The sequence below is a fragment of the Stegostoma tigrinum genome, chromosome 10, assembly GCF_030684315.1.
Source record: "Stegostoma tigrinum isolate sSteTig4 chromosome 10, sSteTig4.hap1, whole genome shotgun sequence".
Lineage (NCBI taxonomy): Eukaryota > Metazoa > Chordata > Chondrichthyes > Orectolobiformes > Stegostomatidae > Stegostoma > Stegostoma tigrinum.
In genome coordinates this window covers 4,663,477-4,689,814 of record NC_081363.1, presented here as the reverse complement: position 1 = coordinate 4,689,814, position 26,338 = coordinate 4,663,477, and the positions used below count along the sequence as shown (strand labels likewise).

Sequence of the window (26,338 nt, the reverse complement as noted above, 5' to 3'; positions counted from 1 at the left end):
GCACCAGCATTGTATGTTTTAAAGGAAGTTTAGTTTCCTTCCTCGAAGCTGTTTAGGGTAGTTCAGCAGTAGGGTTTAGTTTGTGAAAATTCCAAACCAGGAGATTTGAGAAAGTTTATGCTACCATATTTTGGAAAAAATTCACATTGGAAGTTCAGCTTTGGAAAGTTTAGTGGAACCCTGAAGTGTTGAAATTAGGGTGTAATTTCTCTGGCCCTGAATCTCTGTAACGGGTAGCACTGGGAAAGAGGTTGAAACTTTGCTTTCCTCTGTATTTTAGATCCTGCTAATGGCGTTTTACATTTCGGTACCTTGCTTTTTTTTTGGTCTCTTCCTTTAGTAATGCCCTTCTAGGGAGGTCAGTTTGCTCAGTTGGCTGGATGACTGGTTTGCGACACAGTAATATCAACGGTGAGAATTCAATTCCTGAACCAGTGCAGACTACCAGGATGGTCTCTCTGCCGCAACCTCTCTCTCCACCTGAGACATGGTGGCTCTCTGATTAAAGCATCGCCCAGTTGTCTCTCTCTCTCTAATGAGACAGCATCTGTCATGGACAGCTGGTGACTGGTCTGGTAAAGCTATCGCGACATTGTTTTTGACAAACTTAGGTTCTATCTTTAAAGAAAATCTACAGCCTCATGCGACTATGTCCCAGCGACTAATCACCAGGTTAAGCAGCTAGACAAAACTATAGCCATATGATCTATTAATTCAGGATTGTTCTGGATCTGACTTCACAGTAACATCATCAGCCGAGGTCATGATAGAAATGGAAAAGAATAGACAAAATGAGACAGTAAAATCAGACAGTGAGAGAATGGGTGAGCCAGAGATGTGTCAGAGTTCCAGTAATCACACATTAACGAGTCACTGTAATTTTGAATCCAGTACATTATACAGAGTGAAACAAAACTGATTAGAGATGTAACAGACTTGAGAAGTTCTATATAAATGCAGGTTTTTGATGCTGTTGTACAGGGAGCACAGGTAAAGTATAATTTTACTTAATATATATTTTGGGAGCATTTGCAGGTACACCTATGCTGACTATAAATCACAGAGCCTGAACTAACGAAGCCATATAGTCACATATAGGCCAGACCAGGTAAGGAGGGCAGTTTCCTTCCCTAAAGGACATTAGTGAACCAGATGGGTTTTTCCAACAATAACAATGATTCATGGTCTTCCAGTTCCAGATTTTTTTTACTGAATTCAAATTCCATCACCTGCTGTTGCAGATTCAAACCAGGGTCCCTGGAACATTACCGGGGTCTCTGGATTAATAGTCCAGCAATAATACCGCTCGGCTATCACCTCCCCGACTGTTCATAATCAACATCTCTTAATACAGGGAAGGGAGCTGAAGGGCTTATTTGAGGCATTAGGAATGGTGAATGGAGGTCACTTGTGAGGAGCAGATGACTTCAGATCCACAGTTCAAAAACTCCTCCCTCTCCAAAAACACCCCCCTCCCCCATGAAGAAACATAGAAAATAGGAACATGAGGAGGCCATTCTACACGATCTTGGCTGATCATCCAACTCAGTAGCCTAATCCTACTTTCTCCCCATAACCTTTGATCCCATTTGCCCCAAGTGCTATATCTAGCTGCCTCTTGAATACATTCAATGTTTTGGCATCAACTACTTCCTGTGGTAATGAATTCCACAGGCTCACTACTTATTGGATGAAGAAATATCTCCTCATCTCTGTCCTAAATGGTCTACCCTGAATCCTCAGACTGTGACCCCTGGTTCTGGACACACCCACCATCAGGAACATTATCGACCGGTGAGCCTGACGTCAGTGGTAGGGAAGCTACTGGAGAAGATACTGAGGGATAGGATCTATTCCCATTTGGAAGAAAATGGGCTTATCAGAGATAGGCAACATGGTTTTGTGCAGGGAAGGTCATGTCTTACCAACTTAATAGAATTCTTTGAGGGTGTGACAAAGTTGATTGATGAGGGAAAGGCTGTAGATGTCATATACATGGACTTCAGTAAGGCGTTTGATAAGGTTCCCCATGGCAGGCTGATGGAGAAAGTGAAGTCACATGGGGTCCAGGGTGTGCTAGCTAGATGGATAAAAAACTGGCTGGGCAACAGGAGACAGAGAGTACCAGTAGAAGGGAGTTTCTCAAATTGGAGACCTGTGACCAGTGGTGTTCCACAGGGATCTGTGCTGGGACCACTGTTGTTTGTGATGTATGTATATGACCTGGAGGAAGGTGTAGGTGGTCTGATCAGCAAGTTTGTAGATGACACTAAGATTGGTGGAGTAGCTGATAGTGAAGGGGACTGTCAGAGATTACAGCAGAATATAGATAGACTGGCGAGTTGGGCAGATAAATGGCAGATGGAGTTCAATCCGGGCAAATGCGAGGTGATGCATTTTGGACGATCAAATTCAAGGGCGAACTATACAGTAAATGGAAAAGTCCTAGGGAAAATTGACGAACAGAGAGATCTGGGTGTTCAGGTCCATTGTTCCCTGAAGGTGACAACGCAGGTCAGTAGGGTGGTCAAGAAGGCATATGGCATGCTTTGAGAGTTGACAGGTCATGTTGCAGCTGTATAGGACTTTGATTTGGCCACATTTGGAGAACTGTGTACAGTTCTGGTCGCCACATTACCAAAAGGATGTGGATGCTTTGGAGAGGGTGCAGAGGAGGTTCACCAGGATGTTGCCTGGTATGGAGGGTGCTAGCTATGAAGAGAGGTTGAGTAAATTAGGACATTTACATTAGAAAGATGGAGGATGAAGGGGGGACCTAATTGAGGCCTACAAAATCATTAGGGGTATAGACAGGGTGGATAGCAAGAAGCTTTTTCCCAGAGTGGGGGATTCAATTACTAGGGGTCATGAGTTCAAAGTGAGAGGAGGAAAGTTTAGGGGAGATATGCGTGGAAAGTTCTTTAAACAGAGGGTGGTGGGTGCCTGGAACGCGTTGCCAGTGGAGGTGGTAGACGCAGACACGTTAGTGTCTTTTAAGATATATTTGGACAGGTACATGGATGGGCAGGGAGCAAATGGACACAGACTGTTAGAAAATAGATGACAGGTTAGACAGAGGATCTTGATCGGCGCAGGCTTGGAGGGCCGAAGGGCCTGTTCCTGTGCTGTAGGTTTCTTTGTTCTTTGTTCTCCCTGCATTTACCCTGTCCAGTCCTGTTAGAATTTTATCAGTCTCTATGAGATTCCCCCCCATTTTTCTGAACTCCAGTGAAAACAATCCCAACCTAGTCATCTCTCCTCATATGTCAGACCCCCCATCCCCGGAATCAGCCTGGTAAACCTTCGCTGTACTCCCTGGAGAGCAAGTGCATCCTTCCTCAGAAAAGGAGACTAAAACTGCACACAATATTCCAGATGTGGTCTCACCAAGGCCCTGTATAACTGTAACAACACATCCCTGCTCCTGTACTCAAAACCTCTCGCAATGAAGGCCAACATCCTATTTGCCTTCTTTACCACCTGCTACACCTGCATGCTTACCTTCAGCAACTGGTGCACAAGGACACCCAGCTCCCACTGCACACTCCCCCTCTCCCAATTTACAGCCATTCAGGTAGTAATCTGACTCCTTGTTTTTGCTTCCAAAGTGAATAATCACACATTTATCCAAATTATGCTGCATCAGCCAATGATTTGCCCTCTCACCCAACCTGTCCAGATCATGCTGGAGGATCTCTGCATCCTTGTCACAGTTCACCCTCCCACCCAACTTGGTATCATCTGCAAACCTGGAGATGTAAAGTTTTGTTCCCTCATCCAAATCATTCATATATATTGTGAATAGCTGGGGCCCCAGCACCAATCCCTGTGGCACCCCACTAGGTACTGCCTGCCAATTTGAAAAGGACGCATTAATTCCTACTCTTTAGCAGATTCCTTGACTCATGTCAACTCCTGTTATAGATTCATTAACAAAGATTAATGACTGTAATTAGTGAATGAAGCTGCTACTGTATCATATAATTAGCAACAGGGTGAAAGGTGACTCAGATGGATCTTGGTCTTTTTCCATATTCACTGAACTGCAGAGCGGCAACAGCACAAAGGAGACCATTTTGCCCAATGTGCCTGAGAGAGCTCTCTGAAGGAACGAAACAACTAGATACCACTTCTCCACCTTCTTCCCATAGCTCTGGTTTTGGATGAAACTTCAATTCCTCTTGAATCTATTGACTGAATCTGCCTCCACCACATTCAGGAGCTCAGCCACTCGCTGTGTGGGAGCATCTTCCTCAAGTGGTTTTCGGTTGTTTTGCCCCCGACATCAGTTTCCTCTGGTTTTCAGTGCTTCTGGCCAAAGGGAACAGTTTCTGTATCTAGTCTGTCCAGACTCACTCGTGATCCTTTTGCTAATTATTCATGGGATTAGTGTGTCTCTGGCTGGGCCAGCAATTATTGCTTGTCCCTAGTTGCCCCTTGACAAGGTGATGGCGAGCTGTCCTCTTGAGCCCCTGCAGTCCATGAGCTACAGGTAGACCCACAAAGCCTCGAGGGAAGGAATTCCAGGATTTTGACCCAGTAACACTAAAAGAACAGTGATATGTTTCCAAGCCAGGGTGGTGGGTGGTTTGGACAGGAACTTGCAGGGGGTGGTGTTTCTATTGTCTGCTGCCCTGTGATTCTAGACGGAAGTGACTGAGAGTTTGGAAGGTGCTGTTTAAGCAGCTTTGGTGAATTTCTGCAGTGCATCTTGTGCACTGTTCCAATGAACATGGTGGTGCAGGGAATGGAGGTCTGTGGATGATGTTAAGCTTCTTGAATGTTGTTGGAACTGCACCAATTGAGGCCGGGTGGAGGTGGGGGGGGGGGTGTTCCTTCATACTCCTGACTTGTGCCTTGTAGATGGTGGACAGGCTTTGGAGAGTCAGGAGGTCAGTTACTTGCCATGGCATTCCTAGTCTCTGATTTACTCTTCTGCCACAGTATTTACACGTCTGGTCCAGTTCAGGTTCTGGTCAATGGGAGCCGATAGTGCAGGATTAGGTGATAGTAACACTCCTGAATGTGAAGGAGCAATGGCTTAATTCTCTCCTGATGGAGATGGTCATTGCACAGAACTTATGTGGCACAAGATTTATTTACGACTTGTCAGCCCAAACTTGGACACAGGCTGCGTCAATACGTGAGGAGCCGCGAATGGCACTGAACATTATGCAATCATCAGCAAACATCCCAGTTCTGACCTTGCGATGGAAGAAGGTCATTTGAAGATGGTTGAGTCTAGAATATCACAAGGTGATATACAGATGTCCTGAAACTGAGACGACTGACTGCCGCAACCACATATTTGGTATGATTCTGACCACCGGACAGTGTGCCCCCAATACCCATTGATTCCAGTTTTGCTCAGGCTCCTTGATGCCACACTTGGTCGAATGCAGCCTTGATATCAAGGGCTGTCACTCTCACCTCACCTCTGGAGTTCAGCTCTTTTGTCCGTGTTTGAACCGAGGCTGTAATGAGGTCAGGAGCTGAGTGGCCCTGGTGGAACCCAAACTGGGCGTCACTGAGCAGGTTATGCTGAGCAGGTGCTGCTTGATAGCGCCGTTACTGACACCTTCCATCACTTTACTGATGGTCGAGAGGAGTCTGATGGGGCGGTAGTTGTCTGGGTTGGATTTGTCCTGCTTTTTATGTACAGGAAAATTTTCCACATTGTCGGGTAGATGCCAGTGTTGTAACTGTACTGGAACAGCTTGGCTAGGGGGAGCGGCATCTTCAGTACCACTGCCCAAATGTTGTGAGGGCCCGTAGTCTATGCAGCGTTCAGTACCTTCAGAAATGATGCTTGATGAGAATCTCATTTCCACAAGACTCGGTCATATCACCTAGTAAACACGAACAGTTGCCTTTGTCAGTGGACTTCCAGACTTCAGTAGAACAGGGATAGTTGTGCAGGCTCCTCCTCCAGTGAGTTGTTTAATTGCCCACCACCATTCACAACTGGATGTGGTGGGACTGCAGAGATTAGATCTGATCTGTTCGTTGTGGGATCGCTTAGCTCTGTCTATCACTTGATGTTTATGTTCGTTGGCACACAAGCAGACCTGTTCGGTAGCTCCACCAGGTTGACATTTCCTTGGTGCTGCGCCTGGCATGCTCTCCTGCACTCACCATTGAACCAGGGTTGATCCCCTGGCTTGATGGTCATGGTTGAGTGGGGGATATGCCAGGCCATGAGGTTGCAGATTGTGCTGGAGTACAATTCTGCTGCTGTTGATGGCCCACAGCGCCTCATGGATGCCCAGTCCTGAGTTGTTAGATCTGTTCAAACACCTCTAACAGATCCTTCTCTTCAAGGAAAAAAGTCCCATCTTCTCCAATCGATCCACAAAACTGAAGCTCCTCATCCTTAGAATCATCCTCCTGAATCTTTTCTGCACTCTGTTCAATAGTTTCACATACTTCCCAAAGTGTAACCCCCAGAGCTGGACGTAATTTTCCACTTGAAGTTGAACCAATATTTTAATGCAGGTTTATCGTAACATCAATTGGGCGGGGAGTTGGCTAGCTCTGTTGGATGAACAGTTGGTTTGAAATACAGAGTGACACCAACAGCATGGGTTCAATTCCCACCCCAGTGGCAGTTATCATGAAGGACTCTCATTCTCAACGTCTCCCCTTACCTGAGGCATAGTGACACCACCACTAGCCATCTCTGTCTCATGAGACAGCAGCATCTCATCTGTTAAATAATTTCACCTTTATGCCAGGATATCATTACTCTTGTATTCTAAGCCCCCAATAATGAAGGTCAGGATATTTTATTAACTGGTTTCTCAACCTGCGCTGCATCTTTCAGTGATTGGTTTATACACATATCTGCTTTTGGAATTGTAGTCTTTATTTTATACTGACTTTACATACTTCTCCTACTAAAACATATCACTTCATCTTTCTCTGCATTAAATTTAATATGCCACTTGTCACACACTCTGCCTGTCTATGTCATTTTAAAACTCTACAATGTTCACCTCATTGTTCCCAATTCTTCCAAGTTTTTATCATTTGAACGTTTTGAAATTGTGCCCTGCGTACAAAAGTCTGAGTCTTTATATGCATTTTGGGAAAAGAAAAGTTCATAACACTGACCCCAAGGCAACTCCACTATAAGTCAGAGATAATAGGAACTGCAGAGCTTTCTGATGAAGGGTCGAGGCCCGAAACATCAGCTTTCCTGCTCCTAAGATGCTGCTTGGCCTGCTGTGTTCATCCAGCCCTACACCTTGTTATCTCCACTATAAATCAGTCTCTGATTTGGGTCACTGAGCCAATTTCCCATTTGCATTGCTACTGTCCCTTTGATTGCATGACCTATAATTTTGCTGACAGATCTGGTGTGTGGCTCTTTTATCAAAAACTGTTCAGAAGTCCACATAGACGCCAAACACATTACAATCATCAACCTTCTCCATCACGTCAGCAAAAAATTCAAGCAAGTTGGTTATCAGGCTCGCTTTATTTGTTAACACAGTAGGCCATTAAGTTTATACCAAATTATCGTTTATAGAAACTTCTCCACCGCTGAGGTTAAACTTGTCTCTAGTTGCTGCACTCAGCTTACATCTTTTTGAATTAACATTTGCAATTCTCTAGTCCTCTGGTCCCACCCAAGTCTAAGAAAGACTGAAAGATTATTGCCAGGGCATTGTAATTTCCACTCTCACCACCCTCACCATTCTTGGATTCAGTCCTGGTGCCTTACCAATTTCAAATATAGAAATTGCCCACCACCATTCACAACTGGATGTGGTGGGACTGCAGAGATTAGATCTGATCTGTTCGTTGTGGGATCGCTTAGCTCTGTCTATCCAAAAACTGCTCAAAATCAATGAATGATAAGCCCTACAGGTCTCTGAGCTATCTCCTCGTTCACCATGACACTCTGGCTCTCTGTGTTTATATGGCACATAGCAAAGAACACCAATAAGCCACAAAAAAAAGAGAGAAGCAGAGATAATTCTACAAGGAGCAACAGGTATTGTGAAGCTTGAAGCTTGAAAGGTTTGAGAGTGTAGGAGGAAGAGATGTCTTTGGTCTTTGGAATGAGTGAATTAGAATACAGCTTGACAGACATTCAGAACTGCAGGGAGCAGGAACAGTTTGTACCTAAGCTGAGGAGGGATGTAGGAGGAAGTTTTAGAAGAATACTGGCTATATATTAGCATCAATTAATAGTTAGATTCAGAGGCAGGCAATTCAAGACAAACAGTGAGACAAAAACAAACAGGAGGACAGAGAAATGGGGAGGGCGAGAGAGAGAGAGAGAGAGACAGAGACAGAAACTCACTAGAGAGAGAAAGGACAGAGTGAGGAATGAGAACAAGAGGGGATGAGACAGAGACGGAGAGAGAGAGAGAGAGAGAGAGAGAGAGAGAGAGAGTGTGTGAGAGAGACAGAGGGTGAGTGTGTGCTTGTGTGTGAGAGAGAGACAGGGGGCGAGTGTGTGCCTGTGTGCGTGGTGTGTGAGAGAGAGAGAGAGACAGAGGGTGAGTGTGTGTGAGAGACAGAGGGTGTGTGTGTCTGTGTGTGTGAGAGAGAGTCAGAGGGTGAGTGTGGGTGTCTGTGAGTATGAGAGAGAGTCAGACGGTGAGTGTGTGTGTGCGCGCGTGTGTGTGTGTGCGCGCGTGTGTGTGCGCGTGTGTGTGTGTGTGCACGTGTGTGTGTGTGTGTGTGTGTGTGTCTGTGTGTGTGAGAGAGGGTGAGTGTGTGTGTGAAAGAGACAAAGACTGGATGAGATGACAGGGAGAGCCACTGGGAGAGACAGGAAATGTGAACAGCTCGTGAGAGACAGAAAGACAGAAAGTTTCGGAAAATTTACAGCTCGGGTTGCGGATGAGGTTGTAGAGACGCTCGCCGAGCCGGTGGGTTTGGCTGCAAAAGCTTCGTCACTCTGCTGGGTAACACGGTCAGTGCGCCTCCGGTGAAGCGTCGGTGTTCTGTCTCACTTGTTATTTGTATGTCTCAGTTTGCCGGGGGTGGTTGGTATTACTTCTGGTTCTATTTCTCAGTGGTTTGTACACTGTTACCTCCAAGACAGACCACAACAGGAAACACAACACAACCAGACTCGCTGATCGCCCTACCGTACATCAAGGACATTTCAGAGATGACCACAAGACCACTCAGACCCCTCGGTATGAGGGGAGCCCACAAACCAACAACCACCCCATAACTGCTACTGACGAATGTAAAGGATCCCATACCCAAAACCAGCAAAACTGGTGTAATATACAAAATATCATGCAAAGGCTGCGAGAAATACTATATAGGCCAAACCAGAAGAAAATTGACTATTCCGATAAATAAATACTAAAGAGCCTCGAAGGGATACGGCCAATTCTCACTTGTCTCACTACACACGGACAATGAGGGACATGAATTCCATTGGGATAACACAGCCATGATCGTCCAAGCCAAACTGAGACAAGCGAGAGAATTCCTGAAGGCCTGGTATTCCAACCGGAACTCCATCAACAAACACCTAGAATTAGACGCCGTGCACAAACCACTGAGAAACAGAACCAGAAGTAATACCAACCACCCCCGGCAAACTGAGACATACAAATAACAAGTGAGACAGAACACCGACGCTTCACTGGAGGCGCACTGACCGTGTTACCCAGCAGGGTGACGAAACATTTACAACCAAACCCACCAGCTCGGTGAGCAAGTCTATAACTTAGACAAAAACAGAAACTGAGAGTGAGAGAGGTAAAACTAAAAATGGAGATGAAGCTTCAGCCTTCTGAATAATAACTTACATAATGTAAGTCATTGAGTGCAGAGGGTACCCTGGTGTCCCATCACTTGGCAACATTTAATTAATGTGAAGATAAGTGATAAATTGTTAAAAATTGCAAGAAGCAGATAAAGTCTAATGAAGAATACTGCAACTAAACAAGATCTAAGTTCCAGAGTGATGAGGGTTTCTGTGGAGTCAATCCCTCTGTGCCTTTCAATGAAATAACAGCCTGACTGTTAAACTATGGCTCCCCTCCAGATTATTTTGGCAGGGATTATAGCCCCAACTGGACCCTGTCCCTGATCCTGCTTCACAGCAACTCCCCAAGCACAGCCCCATCTCTCTGATCTCCCAAACTCTTCCTACGTATTTGCCCCTTTGCTTGAGGAATGTAATAATGGTTCCCTGTTCCAAAATTCCTGAGTGTCCATGTGTTCCCCCCCATGCCCCTGGCTCCCATATTGATGTTTGTGCCATTGACAAGGTACGACTAGTGCTGGGAAATAACTAGTACGGAGTGCTTCACAGTGAGAAACTTGGCAGCCTTTCCCCCTCAATTATTCAAAATGTTTCCACTGAAGCCTGACAGGTTGTGATGGTTAACTGCACTAGCATGTTCCATCTTGCAGACAGAAAGCACTGACGATAAAACCTGAACTTTGCGCCAGACCAGCTGTGCAGGGCTCAGGGAGGTGGCACTGGCTGAAAAGGATTAACAAAAAGAGCGCGGGAAGAGTTAACAGAGTTTACAATGGCTGCGTACGGGGGTTCAAGGGTTCAAAGTGGCCACAGCGCTTGGACAGTCTTTTTAAAAAAATCAGTGGGTAGCAATTACCTTGCTTCTGTATTGTACCACTCATCAATTACAGCTCACCCCCAACCCACCACTCCACAACTCCTTAATTACACAGGAGTTCTACCTCAAAGTCTCAGTGACAGGCTGTCAGTGGCATACTCAGCTACAATAACAACTTGCATGTATACAGCATCCTCAATGCAATAAGGGAACGCTAGCAAATCAAAGGTGATACTGTGTGACAAAAGAGGTACCAAGAAAGGTGACAAAACTTTTGTCAAAGACTACCTTAAAGAAGGAAAGAGAGGTGAGGAGGTGAGGAATTTAAAGGGGAAACTCCAGGGCTCTGAATGGAAGCAGGAACACACAAGAGGGTAAAACTGGAGGAATGTGCACAGCCGGGGGTCAGATTGGAAGTGATTACATTGATAGGGAAGGGCAAGGCCAAAGATGGATTTGGAAACTAGGATAAGAATTTTTTAATGTTGACATTTTGTTGGGCGGCCGGCCACAATGGGTCTGCAAAGAGCTGAAAGGTGATCAGGACTTGGTGCATGTTTGAACCTGAGGAGAAATATGAGCCAATGGGTGAGGGGAAGGAGGGATACAGCTACAGCTGCTGAAGGAATGGTCTCAACTGTAGTGTCAAAGATTTGCACAAACTCCTCTCACTCAGTACTGGTCACAGGAAGCAATATCTTCAGCTCGAGTTGCGCTTCAGATGCTTGAATACATGATTGAAGCTGTCACATACAACACAATAATAAGGGAGCACTGTATTTCTGGAGGTGCATTTTTCAGATCAGATGTTAAAGAGATAATCATCCTCACACACGGGAACATAAGCTGCAGCACGGTTATGATTTAAAAAAGAAGCAGGGGCATTGTCTCCAGTATCCTCAACTAATACCCGAAACAGATTATCTGGTCATTATGATGCTGCTGTTTTGTACGATCTTGCTGTGATCAAACTGGTTGCCTCACATTTCCAAGGAAACAAAGTGTGGAGCTGGATGAACACAGCAGGCCCAGCAGCATCTTTGTGCCCCTCTGATGCTGCTGGGCCTGCTGTGTTCATCCAGCTCCACAATTTGTTATCTCAGACTCTCCAGCATCTGCAGTTCCCATTATCTCAGATACAATTTTAGCCTCGCATTTCCAACTTGAGTTCTGAGGAAGGGTCACCGGACCTGAAACGTTAACTCTGATATCTCCTCACAAATGCTGCCACATCTGCTGAGCTTTTTCAGCAACTTCTGTTTTTGTTCTGAATATTAAATACAATGTTACCGAGGCAGAGAAATAGGGTTAAGGTGGCTCTCAGCCACGATCTCAATGAACATGAACAGACCCAAAGAGCTACTTTCCCAATACAGATCTTAGGTCTTCACTAGGAATTTAATTTAGAAATAAGCGACTCTATGACCTGTGTTTTCACAGCAGGTGAAATTCTTTCGGGCTGTATGACCAAGGCAAGGAGTCGCTGATGAGCTCATTTTCAGTGTATTGAGTTTCGTTAGAGTTTCTGTGTGATTAGAATTCACCCAATTTAGATCCAAGTGTGAGTACAGTCAGACAGTGCATGGCAATGGATTACTCTGAGCCTGAGAGAGTTATTTAAAGGTCAGGTGTGGACACCTTACACCAAGGAGAGGCCTTTTTGACAGAACCTCGAGCATTTGTTCTCTGGGTAAGGTTGAATGCTCTGAATGTTTAGACAGTAACAGCTGTCTGCCCTTCACCTACACACCAACAAAAAAAAACCCAACATTAAACAATAAACAGTCCCCTAGCAACCGGGCTTCCACCAATCAGCTGGAAACCCAAACTGACCAATGAGAACAGCAGCGACACTGCTGAGCATGGTAACAAGGCCAGAGGTAGTGTCGCTGCTTTAAGTCAGTGCGATGGCTGACCCTCAGCACCACACAGCAGCTACACGACTAAATACGACACCCACTGAAATCCTCGATAGCAACCACGGCAGGCAATTCGACAGGGTCTGCACTTTCTACAAAGATCCAACATTAAGTGACATTAACATGTATCCTTCATATGCACCCTGCTTCTCTAAGGCCTGATGGCATTCTGTGTATCCATCCGCTATAACCGACAGCCCCCGCCACTAACCTCCCTCCCTCCCTCTGACACTAGCTGCCCTCCGACACTCCCTACAGCCCCCCGCCACTAACCTCCCTCCCTCTGACACTAGCTGCCTTCTGACACTCCCTACAACCCCCCCGCCACTAACCTCCCTCCCTCCCTCTGACACTAGCTGCCCTCCGACACTCCCTACAACCCCCCGCCATTAACCTCCCTCCCTCTGACACTAGCTGCCCTCTGACACTCCCTACAGCCCCCCGCCACTAACCTCCCTCCCTCTGACACTAGCTGCCCTCCGACACTCCCTACAACCCCCCCGCCACTAACCTCCCTCCCTCTGACACTAGCTGCCCTCCGACACTCCCTACAACCCCCCCGCCACTAACCTCCCTCCCTCTGACACTAGCTGCACTCCGACACTCCCTACAACCCCCCGCCACTAACCTCCCTCCCTCCGACACTCCCTACAACCCCTCCGCCACTAACCTCCCTCCCTCTGACACTAGCTGCCCTCCGACACTCCCTACAGCCCCCCGCCACTAACCTCCCTCCCTCTGACACTAGCTGCCCTCTGACACTCCCTAGAGCCCCTCCAACACTAGCCACCCTCCCTCCCACACTAACCACCCTCCCACTGCCACTACATGCCCTCCCTCCAACACTCCCCACAGACCCACCCACAGCACTCCCTGCATCGGTCTGCCATTCCCTCTATTCCTCTGAAATGCCACAGGCCATCAGCACTAAGTTTTCCTACAGCAATCCATGTTTGCGCTGGCTCACTTGACACCCATTGTATACCCCTTCAACAGTCCAGCAGTCCCTATAGATCACCATTGCTTCCCTCAATCCACCAGCACTCCCTATAGCTCACCACTGCTCCCCTCAATCCACCAGCACTCTCCACAGCTCACCAGTGCTCCCCTCAATCCACCAGGACTCTCCACAGCTCACCAGTGCTCCCCTCAATCCACCAGGACTCTCCACAGCTCACCACTGCTCCCCTCAATCCACCAGCACTCTCCATGGCTCACTAGTGCTCCCCTCAATCCACCAGCACTCTTCATAGATCACCAGTGCTCCCCTCAATCCACCAGGACTCTCCATAGATCACCAGTGCTCCCCTCAATCCAACAGTACTCTCCATAGATCACCAGTGCTCCCCTCAATCCACCAGCACTCTCCATAGATCACCAGTGCTCCCCTCAATCCACCAGCACTCTCCATAGATCACCTACTTTCTTCATAGACACGCAGCACACCCCGCAGACAACCAGCACTCTGTCAGCCATTTGCACACTGTGGCTCACCACTGCCCTCGATAGTTGACCTGTAATCTCCTTAGCTCACCGGTGCTCTCAAGAGCTCACTGGCATTCTTGACAGTCCAAACTGAACTGCTGTATGTAATGTGCCTCTCCCGTGGATAAGCATTTGCTTCCCTTGTTAAGAGGCTAAGGGAATGTTAGCCTTTAGCGCAGCTGGATTTGAGTACACCAGTAATGGAATCTGGCTTAAATTGTACAGGAGCTTAGTTAGACCACACTTGGAGCACTGTGTGCAATTTTGGTCTCCTTATCTCAGGAAAGATACTATTGTCATTGAGTTGAGTGCAATGGAGGTTCACCAGACTTGCTACTGGGATGGAATGGCTATCCTATGGAGACAGATTGGACAAACTGGGCCTGTATTCATGAGGGTTTCAGAGACTGAGAGATGATTTTATTGAAACCTACAAAATACAGAAAGGGAGAGACAGATTAGATGCAGGTAAGATGTCCCCCCTTGTTTGGGGAGTCTAGAACCAGAGGCGAATTTTAAAAGTAAGGGGGATGTGACTTAGTTCTGAGATGAGGAGGATTATTTTTAGTCAGAGGGCTGTGAATCTTTGGAATTCTCTACCACAGAGGGCTGTGCAGGCTCAGTCTCTGAGTATGTTTAAGGTACAGGTTGATAGATTTCTGATCACCTGTTACATATAGTCAGTTCTGACATAATGTGATAGTTGCATTCTTGCGTAATAGAAAATTGCAGAATAACCGCGATACTTAAAGCGATGTGGACAGAATCACGTTATAGCCAACACAGGCAGGGAAAGTTTGTGTTTTACAAATAGCGTTCTCCTATTCTTCAGTCGTTACATCCAATTTGCACAGAAGGAACACCTGTTATATCAGAACTGACTGTACAAGGTTACGGGATGTGGTGGGTAAAAGGCACTGAAGTGTTTGATCAGTCATAATCATGTTGACCGGTGGGACAGGATCAATGGGCTGAACGGTATACTCTCGCATCTGTGTTCCTGAGTTGTGATCTGAAGATTAATAACAATCATGCATCATTCCTTATCTGTATTGAGGTTGATGGTCTCAAATGAGCCAGCAGTCTGCCGGGAGTCAAGAGAGACACACTGTTCTCTGTAATATAGAGGGAGAGAAGTCAGTTCGGATTTCTATCCCAGACCACACTCTAATAATCATTGTTAGACAGTAGCTGGGAGTGAGCGTCACACTGGCACAGCCCACAATTGGTTCGTAGACCTTTTGATTGTCTGCACCTTGGAAGAACCAGCAGACTTTGGAGAAATGACAAGATACACAGCAAATCCCAAAATCCCACTCAGACCCAACATCTTCGGAAGAGAGGAAACCATTGCACAGATAGAGGAGGAAAGGGAGTAAATTACAGTAACTTAAAAAGAAACCAGCATTGACATTTTATGAATAGACTGTTAGCTATCTCAGATTGGGAAACCAGATACACTTGCTTATCTACACCACTGTTTGTATCACTTTCAAAGGTTTGTACACAGATGACGTTATAAGGAATTAAAAAGCTAAAAGAACAGGAGAAATGTAATCATTCTGAAAGTAAACTGAGACGATGATCACTATATAACACAAAAGGGACAGGCGCATCCTTAAACTCATTTAGGGGAGATTAATAGCTTCAACCTTCTCAAGTACTGTACAGAGAAATCACTATCGCCGATTACATTCATAACTTTTACTACCTCTGTAGTTCTGCCAAGAGAATGGCAAGAACAGCATGGGGTTACTGTCCTCATCAAACACTCCCAGGACAGGGACAGCATGAGGTTAGATACAGAGTAAAACTCTGTCTACATTGTCTCCTGTCAAGCACTCCCAGGGCAGGTACAGCATGGGGTTAGATAACGGAGTAAAGTTCCCTCTACGTTGTCTCCCCTCATACACTCCTAGGACAGGACCAGCATGGGGGTTAGATAACAGAGTAAAGCTCCCTCTACACTGTACCCCCCACCAAACACTCCCAGGGACAGGGACAGTACGGTGTTAGATACAGAGTAAAGTTCCCTTTACACTGTACCCCCCACCAAACACTAAGAGGGCAGGGACAGCACGGGGTTAGATTTTTTTGTATTTCATGCTGGGATGTGGGTGTCATTGACTGGGCCGGCATTTACTGCTCATCCCTAGTTGCCCTTGACAAGGTGGAGGTGAGCTGCCTCTTGAACTGCTGCAGTCTTCCTGCTGGAGGTAGACACAAAAAACCCATAGGAAGGCAATTTCAGGATTTCGATCCAGCAACACTGAAGCAATGGTGATATATATCCAAATCAAGATGGTGAGTGGCTTGGAGGGGAACTTGCAGGGGGTGTTGTTCCCATATATCTACTGGCTTGCCCTTCTAGATGTAAGTAGTCATGACTTTAGAAGGTACTCTACAAGGATCTTTGGTAAAATTCTGCAGTATATCTTGCAAATGATACACACTGCTGCTATTGAGTGTCGGCGGTAGAGGGAGTGGGATGTTTGTGGATGTGGTGCCAATCAAGTGGCTGCTTTGTCCTGGATGGTGTTGAGCTTCTTGAGTGTTGTTGGGGCTGCACCCATCCAGGCAAGTGGGGAGTATTCCATCCCACTCCTGACTTGTGCCTTGTAGATGGTGGACAGGCTTTGGGGAGTCAGGAGGGGAGATACTTGCTGCAGTATTCCCAGCTTCTCCCCTGCTCTTGTAGCCGCTGTGTTTACGTGTTGAGTCCAGTTGAGTTTCTGGTCAATGGTAACCCCCAGGATGTTGGTAGTGGAGGATTCAAAGATGGTAGCACTATTGTGTATCAAGGGACAGTGATTAGATTGGCTCTTATTGGAGATGGTCATTGCTTGGTACTTGGGTGGTGTGGATGTTACTTGCCAGTTGTCAGCCCAAGCTTGGATATTGTCCAGACCTTGGTGCATTTGAACATGGACTGCTTCAGTGTCTGAGGAGTTGTAAATGGTGTTGAACTTTATGTAATCATCAACAAATAACCCCACTTCTGACCTTTTTAATGGAGGGAAGGTCATTGATGAAGCAGTTGACGGTGGTTGGGCCTCAGACACTACCCTGAGGGGCTCCTACAGAGGTGTCCTGGACCTGAGATGATTGATCCCAACAACCACAACCATCTTCCTATGTGTCAGGTATGACTCCAACCCCCAGACAGTTTGCTCCCTGCTTCTCATTAATTCCAGTTTTGCTGGGGCTCCTTGATCGAATGCAGCCTTGATGTCAAGGACACTCTCACCTCACCTCTGGAATTCAGCTCTTTTGTCCATGTTTGAGCCGAGGCTGTAATGAGGTCAGGAGCTGAGTGGCCCTGGTGGAACCCAAACTGGGCGTCACTGAGCAGGTTATTGCTGAGCAGGTGCTGTTACTGACACCTTCCATCACTTTACTGATGATCGGGGGGAGACTGATGGGGCAGTAATTGGCCGGGTTTGTCCTGTTTTTTGTGCACAGGACGTACCTGAGTCAGTTTCCACATTGTCGGGTAGATGCCAGTGTTGTAATTCTATTGGAACAGTAATACGAAGGGTAAAGATCTCTCTAATTAAAAAAACTGAAAGAATTGGGTTCGCTGTAAATCAGAAACAAGAACAGTAGTTGCTGGAAAAGCTCAGCAGGTCTGGCTGCATCCTTGAAGATAAATCAGAGTTAATCAAAGTGTCCCTCTGAGGAAGGGTGAAAATGTTAACTCTGATTTCTCTTCACAGACGCTGCCAGACCTGGTGAGTTTTTGCAGTAATTTCTATGCTTGTTTTTAAGCTCTCTGCACACTGTCCTCATCAAACACCTTCCAGGATAGGTGGAGCACATGGTTAGACACAGAGTAAAAGCTCTCTCATTGAACACTCACAGGGAAAGAACCCCAGGCATTATTTAGAGTAAAAACCCACTATCACTGTCAAATGAAAGACTCCCAGGTCAGAGTTTACTTAGTTGCCCTCTTCTGCAGAGGTTTCTCTTTACCTTCTTCTAACCTGTTTGGTATTTGCGTTAGTGAGGAGACTGAAAGTTTCTGCAGTAGTAATCAGATAAGCTCCACTCGTGCAGGCACAGTCCCATTACATTCTGGATGCACTCACCTGTAGGAGGTAATCTTTTGCAAACTTTCCACTGGCACATCGTAGCCACATTCCTCCAGAACCTCTTCCTTGGCTATTTGCTGCAGTGAAAGCCCAGGCTTATCGACAATTCCGGAACAGAGCTCGTAGGTGATACCAGCAGAAGCAGGCAGGAGTTTGCCTAACTGAGAAGAATCATCTGCAGTTGTCTCATCATCTGGTAACATTCCTTGCCTTGCACACTCACACATGTAGACAGCTGCAAATGAAGGGCTACAAGACTCAGTAACATTTCACCATAAATACTAACAGCACTTAAGTTGGTCAATTTGGTGGTTGCTGCCAGCTAAGAGCTGTCCAATTGTTCCCATCTGCCATAGCACAGTGTATGTTCGCTTTACAAGTGTTGACCTAATTCCCATTTCAAAGTTATTTCTGAATCTGTTCCCACCAACTTTTCAGGCTGTGCATTCCAGATCACAACAACTCAGTGCATAAAAAGATTCATGCCATCGCTTCTCAGCTTCTTTCAGCAAATATCTTAATCTTAGCCTCTTGTTGATGATCTTCTACCAGTGAAAACTGTTTCTTCCTATATATTCTGTCAATGCCCCTTATCATTTTGAACACAACTCTCACCTTAATCCTAGATAACAAAGTATGGAGCTGGATGAACACAGCAGGCTAAGCAGCATTTCAGGAGCACAAAAGCTGACGTTTCGGGCCTAGACCCTTCATCATCTCTCCCCACTCACCTTAATCCTGTTTGCTATAAAAAGATAAATCCCAGCTTCTCTCCTCATTACATAAGTCTCCCATCCATGGTACCATTCTGGCATCTTAGCTCAACTTTATTCAGTGCCCTTCATAAAATCTACTCTATACTGAAGAAGAGAGATAATGGGAACTGCAGATGCTGGAGAATCCAAGATAACAAAGTGTGAAGCTGGATGAACACAGCAGGCCAAGCAGCATCCCAGGAGCACAAAAGCTGACGTTTCAGGCCTAGACCCTTCATCAGAGAGCTCCGATGAAGAGTCTAGGCCCAAAATGTCAGCTTTTGTGCTCCTGAGATGCAGCTTGGCCTGCTATATTCATCCGGCTTCGCACTTTGTTATCTATACTGAAGAAGACATCTCTCAGCTTCCCAGTGAAAGCAGGAAATATTTGTACTGACTTGAAATCTTCAAAAATTCAGTTGACACTCTTGGCCCTTTAACACATTCCCTTTAAACTTTTGCTTTTTAATTCACAGGCCATTTCTCTTGAGTAGCTAAGTGAGCAATATCTGCTTCCAGGAATGACCTATGTCACTTTTGATCAGGCAGATTTGATCTTAACTACATTTACAGGACTACTTTTGCAATACTGCACTCAGTTCTAGTCTCCCTGCAAAAGGGCAAATGTTGTGAAATTTGAAAGAGTTCAGAAAAGATTTACAAGGATGTTGCCTGGGTTGGAGGGTTTGAACTACAGGGAGAGGCTGAATAGGCTGGGGATATTGTCCCTGGAGCGTCGGAAGCTGAGGGGTGACCTTACAGAGGTTTATAAAATCATGAGGGGCATAGATAGGGTGAAGAGATCTCTTCCCCAGAGTGGGCGAGTCCAAAAATAGACAGCATGGGTTTAAGGTGAGAGAAGAAAGATTTAAAAGGGACGTAAGAGGCAACATTTTCATGCAGAGGGTGGTGTGTGTAAGGACTGAGCTGCCAGAGGAAGTGGTGGAGGCTGGTACAATTACAACATTTAAACAGCATCTGGACGGGTACAGGAATAAGAAGGGTTTCGAGGGATATGGGCCAAATGTTAGCAGATGGGGCTGGATTAATTTAGAATATCTGGTCGAGTTGAACCGAAGGGTCTGTTTCCGCGCTGGATAACTCTATGACTCTATGACTACTGAGAAATGCAGAGGGGAATGGGGCTAGCTGAGTTGCTATTGGAGACAGCCAGCACCAATTCAATGAGCTTTTTGGGTGCTATCACTGTTCATTAGCTCTGACATTTATTAAAAGGCTCTAAGTGTTAAACTATGGAGTGATTTTCTTCCTTCTGTCCTGGAGGGTTGGTGCCTCACCAGAGAACCAAGACTGAGACCTGCATTTTGTCAACCAACAGCCTCTTTACTCACCTGAGTGAATGGCAGCGTTCGCTCTGAAGGAGTTTCAAAAAGGTGCAGATGAAATGCTGAAGCGCAGGAAATTGTGTTGGCCTTGTCTCTCATTTCAGACTATAAAAGTTGCAAATTTACGACCAACTCTGCAGTAACTGAATTTAAGGCTGGCATTGCCAGTGTAGTATAGAGGGGTCAGTCAGTTCAGTTGGCAGATCTGAATGCAGAGCGATATCAACAGTATGAGTTCAATCCCCAAACTAAACAGGGTTACTTACAAGGTGCCACCTTCCCAACATCTCTCCTCACCTGAGGCGCAGTGACCCTCACGTTAAACAAGCACCAGCTGTCTGTCTGTCTGTCTGTCTGTCTCTCTCTGAGAGAGGAGCCCCATGGTTCTCCATGGCAGAGGGAGTGCTGTACTATCAGGGATGTTACATTTTAGGTGACACCTTAAACAATAATTTACCTGCCCATTCAGTGTGGACAAAATCAATTACGCTGAAAGGAGCAGGACATTTCTTATAAGTTTTACATTTATGCTGGTCAGTATCAGTAAAATTCCCCCACAATATCTGCCACCTCCAGCAGGATACTACTTCCAAACACATCTTCCCCTCTCCTCCACTGTCAGCACTCTGTAGGGAGCATTCCCCCCCGACAGCCGGGCCCACTCCTCCATCACTACTAACACCTCCCCGCACCCGCAGGGCACCTTCCCATGAAATTTTCAATATCCTGAGAGTTTCACCCTTCATTGCCTTCCAGGCAGTGAGTTCCAGATTCTCTCCGCCCTTGGAAGTAGAAGTATCCCACCTCTAAAGTGATGTCCTCGGCTGTGAACCCCCTAACCAAGGGAAATAAGGACCACGCACTCCCCTCATTTCAATCAGATCTCCTCTCAGCCTCCTCTATACAAAAGAAAACACATCCTCCCCACACCACCACCAAGTTCGTCCAACTTTCCCATCTTCAGTGGAGGGAAGATTCAGGAACCCGGCATTATTCCTGCAGACTCGCGCGCGCGCGCGTGCTATCAATGGAAATAGAAAATAACAGACTGGCTCCAGCCTCCACATGCTATTAGATCAATCCTAAGATTAGCCACAGGCCAGTGCAGGCTACAGTAATGCTTCAGTGATCAAAGGCAATTTACCCAGTATATGTTTAACTAAACTCGTTTACACATAATAGTGAGGCAAAGGCTAACCCAAAATAAAGAAGGGTTTGGTTAAAAATGAAACCAGGCACTTGAATGCATTTCAATTAAATGTTTTGCCAAGACAAGCTTTTCAGAGAGCAGGATAAAGAATGAGGTATGGGGCAACACGGACAAGAATTACATGGTGTTGATTAATGTAAAAATGTACAAACAATGCACGGTGCTTTCCTCCTCTCCCACGAGCAGTGTTACACCCGTCCTGGCATGTTCACAAACACCAAAACTTTGTCTTTCGTAAGCAAATTGAGAGAGAAGGCTGTTAGTCATTCCGTCCAAAGTAGTTTGTTAAAGTCGTATCAAAGAGTCTGTCGAAGTTTCACTGCCTGTTGATGCCATCGGTGAACAAATCAGTGTGGCTATGTCCACTCAACGCTCAGCCTGCTTTTCCCAACAGATGCTGAGCCAGTCCTACAACAGTGCCAATGTTGTATCGCACATTTCACAAGGTTCACTGTCCTTAAGGGAAAGGGAGCTTCTCTGTTAGTGACCTTGAGATTTCATATCAGAATCCCCAGTTCACCTTCTTGACTATAACTTTCTATTATTTTAGACACTCATCAAGTCATCTCAGGTTTAGTACCGTGGAATTAGACAACATAGGCAGCTATTCTGTTCACCATCTCTCAGAGTTATCCAATTCCAATCTCTCTTTCCCCATGGCTCACTATCATTCAGGTACAGATGACGCTGTATGGCCCATTAAGTCTGCAGCAACAAAACTATGCTCAATTGACACTAGTCCCACTTTCCCCACACATGGTCCATAGCCTTCAATGTTATGACAATTCAAGTTCTCACTCAAACCTTTGTGTGGGGTTTTCCACCTCAACTACCTTCCCAGGCAATATACTCCAGAAATAATGGGAACTGCAGATGTTGGAGAATCCAAGATAACAAAGTGTGAGGCTGGATGAACACAGCAGACCAAGCAGCATCTCAGGAGCACAAAAGCTGACGTTTCGGGCCCTTAGGCCCAAAACGTCAGCTTTTGTGCTCCTGAGATGCTGCTTGGCCTGCTGTGTTCATCCAGCTTCACACTTTGTTATCTAATATACTCCAGACACCCACTACCCTCTGGGTAAAAAAATGTTTCTTCAAATCCCCTCTAAAACTCCTGCCCTTCACCTTAAAATTATGTCCCCTTGTGAGTGACCCTTCAACGGAGAGGAACAGCTAATTTCTATCCACACTGCCCACCCCCCCTCATAATCTTATATACCTCCCACCACACCCCCACCTCCCGCATCAACTTTCTCTGCTGAAAGAAAACAATCTGAGCCTATCCAACCTTCGTTCATAGCTAAACATGCAGGTCGAGCAGCATCCATGAAGAGAAAGCAAGCGATCATTTTGAATTTAAATGACTCTTCATCAGAGGTGTAGTGAGGTGTGGAGGAAGCAGCACTTATGTAATTGTAGTGGAGGGGCATTGGGGCACTGGGGGAACAAAGGATGTCTCGTAATTTGCCCAAAAAGTTACTAATGTGAGCAATAACAGGTTGGTGAGATACTCAAATGTCATAGGCAAGTCTAATCCTGTCTACAAACAATAGCCCCAGAAAACATCAGCTGATAGGGGAGCTGTCCTGACTGTGGTTGGTGCCTTTCTCCATAGGATCGCTGGGATACATCTCACTGGTGCTAAGCTCATGTACTCATGCCTATCGGTCTTGTCTCGACACAAGGGACACTGCAACAGACAGCCGGATTCCAAATGTTCCTCACATCTCTGCAGGCAGCAATAGCCTAGTGGTATTATCGCTGTACTGTTATTCCAGAGACCCAGAGCATGTGCTGGGGACCCGGGTTCGAATTCTGCTGTGACAGATGGTGGAATTGGAATTCAGCAAATATCTGGAATTAAGAATCTAACCATGACCGTGAATCCATTGCTGCTTATCGGGAACAACTCATCTGGTTCACTAATGTTCTTCAGGGAAGAAAAGTGCCATCCTGAACTGGTCTAGTCTACATGTGACTCCAGACCCACAGGAATGTGGTTGACTCTTAACTACCCTCTGGGCAATTAGGGATGGGCAATAAATGCTGCCTGGCCAGTGATGCTCTCATCCAGCGAATGAATAAAGGAAAAAAAACACACATTTCTCAGCAAAAGTTACCTGGGCGGAACTGCTTGACCAGAATAAAGCATTCCCGTGTAGTATTGAAGATCAGGATTGAGACACTGAGGTAGAAAAAGGAGAAAAGAAACAGTATTCATTACACTCTGTTCCAGAACAGCAAACAATTTTGTGAAAATGCTGATGAGCGGAGACTCTGATGCCCACATACACAAATCCTTCCATTGGAATGTCTAAAACTGTGGGCCTGCAGAGCATCACTGAACACAGAACATAGAACAGTACAGCACAGTACAGGCCATTCAGCCCACCGTGTTGTGCCGAACCTTTACCCTAAACCTAAGGACAACCTAACCTCCACCCCTACCTTCTACTATCATCCATACGCCTATCTAATAGTCATTTAAATGCCCCTAACGAGGCCGATTCCACTACTCTCTCCAGCAACGCATTCCACACCTTGACCACTCTCTGAGTAAAGAGGGTTATGAGGACAGAATTCTTGCAATGCAGAAGAAAACTGGGGCTGCTCCTGCAGGAATGAAGAAACATCTATGTCCCCACAAATAAATATGGATCAAGATGTATGAAACCGCAAGTCTTGCATTGATCCCAAATCAGCGTCATTCACTGCATACCACTTACAATAACTCTCTGTGACGCGTCTTGCAGCTTCCGCGAGACTGCCCATGACATTTACAGAGGAACACCTGGCTCCCCCAGAGACATCTCCTGGGTCTATGAGGATGAGAGTACCTAGACCACTGAAGAAACGTTGGCAAGGCTGCTTCCTACATCCTTATCTCTATGCCCAAACCTCACACTCCCCAGAGAAATTTTCATCCAAAGTTTGAAACTTTGCTTTGACAACCAGGTGTATTACAATGTCCCTTAAAGGGACCATTGCTGGTCCCTTTGGTTTAATTAGTTCATTTGGCTCTTAGTTAATTTTCTGATTTATTTAAAAGAGAGTGCAAAGTCCTTATAGATGGCTGGGCAAGTTGACACGCTTGTTACTAAAGTGTACTGGATACCTGGGCTTATACTTAGAGGAATGCAATTGTAAAGTCCACATCTTTTTTATTTTTCTTTATTTTGGGTTATGGACCAAAATGGGAAAAGCCTGCTCTAAACCAAGGAAACTGTGGAAGGAAATGTTGCAATTTTAAAACACATTAATGGAACCCATTGTAAATTGTAGTTACACTATTGCCTTATTCAAGGTGTGGGGGAGGATTACTGAATTCATTGGCTCTGCTCAGGGTAGTTTTGCCCAGAGGCAGCTTGCTGATTGGTCTTTCAATCAGGACTGTTCTGTCGGTCAGGAATCCTCAGCGTAACAACAACATCCTGATAGGCTGCCCAGGAGCCAGTGTGTGAACAATACACAGGCAGAAAGCTTCCAGATCTCAAACAGACAACATCCTCTCTGCCCTTGCAGGGAAGTAACAAAGAAGTGGAAGATAGCTCACCATTTTCTCGCTCACCATTTATCTACAAGCTGCTGCCTCTAACCAGTGACTGGTAGGCAGAATAATTAGTGTGCCACTGTTCTCTGCCTGTGGTAAGGAATTGAAAGGGCTTGAAAATAAGAAGACCTGAGAGCAGAACAATTTGGAAGAAGCAAAAGGAAGGCTCATTGAATCCTGTGAATTGGTGCTATTGAACTGTGCTTCCCTCAGAATTCTTTTCTCCACCCATAACATTGATTTTTTTTAGATATATGTCTATCCGTACATGTATGTAGAGGTTTGAGAAGAGGTAAAGCTTAGGTTAGAGAGTTGTAAACTGGTCATTTATATTTGGCTTGTCTGCGGTTACAACTGGTTTATTGGTATTAAACATTTTTTTTGTTACGTACAATAATCTGTACTGTGTTTTCAGTGTTAACTGCTTTAGGAGTTCATCAGACAGGAAAACTGGCGATTTTGAATAATTTGACATAATCCTTAACTTATGCAATGACCCAAACTGTAGCAGGGCTTTGATATCAGTGCACACTCCCCAGTGGATCAGGACTGAATAGGACAGAAATTATGCTAGGAATATTAAAATAATCACTGGTTTGGCTTCAGCTGGAATATGGTGGATAATTTTGGGCTCAAGGTGCAACTGCCTCAGAAATGGAATAGAAGACACTCACCAGGAAGGGAGTTATTTGCTGATGGGGAGAGGTCAGAAATGTTGGGACTGTTCTCCCTGGGGAACAAAGAGGATTGAATTAACAGAGATTTTCAAAATAATGAGAGGCCTGGTGAATGGGTGAATAACTAGAGGTCAGAAACATAAAATCATTGGATAGTTTTCTGGTGGTGGAGAATGCTTTCCCTCAGAAATTTTCTCGAATTTAGAACACTACTTGAGAAGGTGATGGAAGCTGTTATCATCCATATTTTTAAAAGGAAGTGGGTAGTTACTTGAGGGCAAGGAACTTACACAGGGTATGCCTGCTCTTTTAAAGGGTCAACACAGTTTGATGGGCCAAACAGCTTCCTCCCACCATCTAAACTCAATTTTCTATGATTATTAGCATCGCCATTAAATTGCCTTTATCTTCTATAACATTGATAGAATTCTCTACCAAGTTCTCCACAGCCTCACCCCTCATTAAGTCAGCAACGCCCCCCCCTCCAGTTCTACAAGCATGAGACCCCAGAACTGTCCAGTGTGTGACCCCTCTCCATCCTGCTGTTAGTGGCCAGGTGTGGCCCAATGCCCTGGTATTCCAACCTCACACATCCCACATCCTTGAACCCTCCGTAGGCTCTACCTGACAAAGTCTGTCCGTATCCCGGTCAAAAGTTCCTTCCTGTGGTTCAGCGTCATTTATTGCTTGCCTCTGCTCTTGTAATGTTTTCCCATGGGAATTGCTGCATGAAAATTGGCAAC

At 45.7% G+C, this 26,338-nt stretch overlaps 1 protein-coding gene across 2 annotated transcripts in view; it reads right to left on the bottom strand.

Moving 5' to 3' along the window:
* The window catches only part of nudt14 (nudix (nucleoside diphosphate linked moiety X)-type motif 14), a 91,229-nt gene that overhangs the window by 7,156 nt on the left and 57,735 nt on the right, over positions 1-26,338 (bottom strand). For both annotated transcript variants that reach the window (XM_059648925.1, XM_059648924.1), the window contains exons 3-4: positions 23,489-23,553; positions 18,055-18,292 (exon numbers count right to left, since the gene is read on the bottom strand). In XM_059648925.1, coding sequence (XP_059504908.1) covers positions 18,055-18,292; positions 23,489-23,553 — 303 coding nt within the window. The remainder of the gene's footprint in view (positions 1-18,054; positions 18,293-23,488; positions 23,554-26,338) is intronic.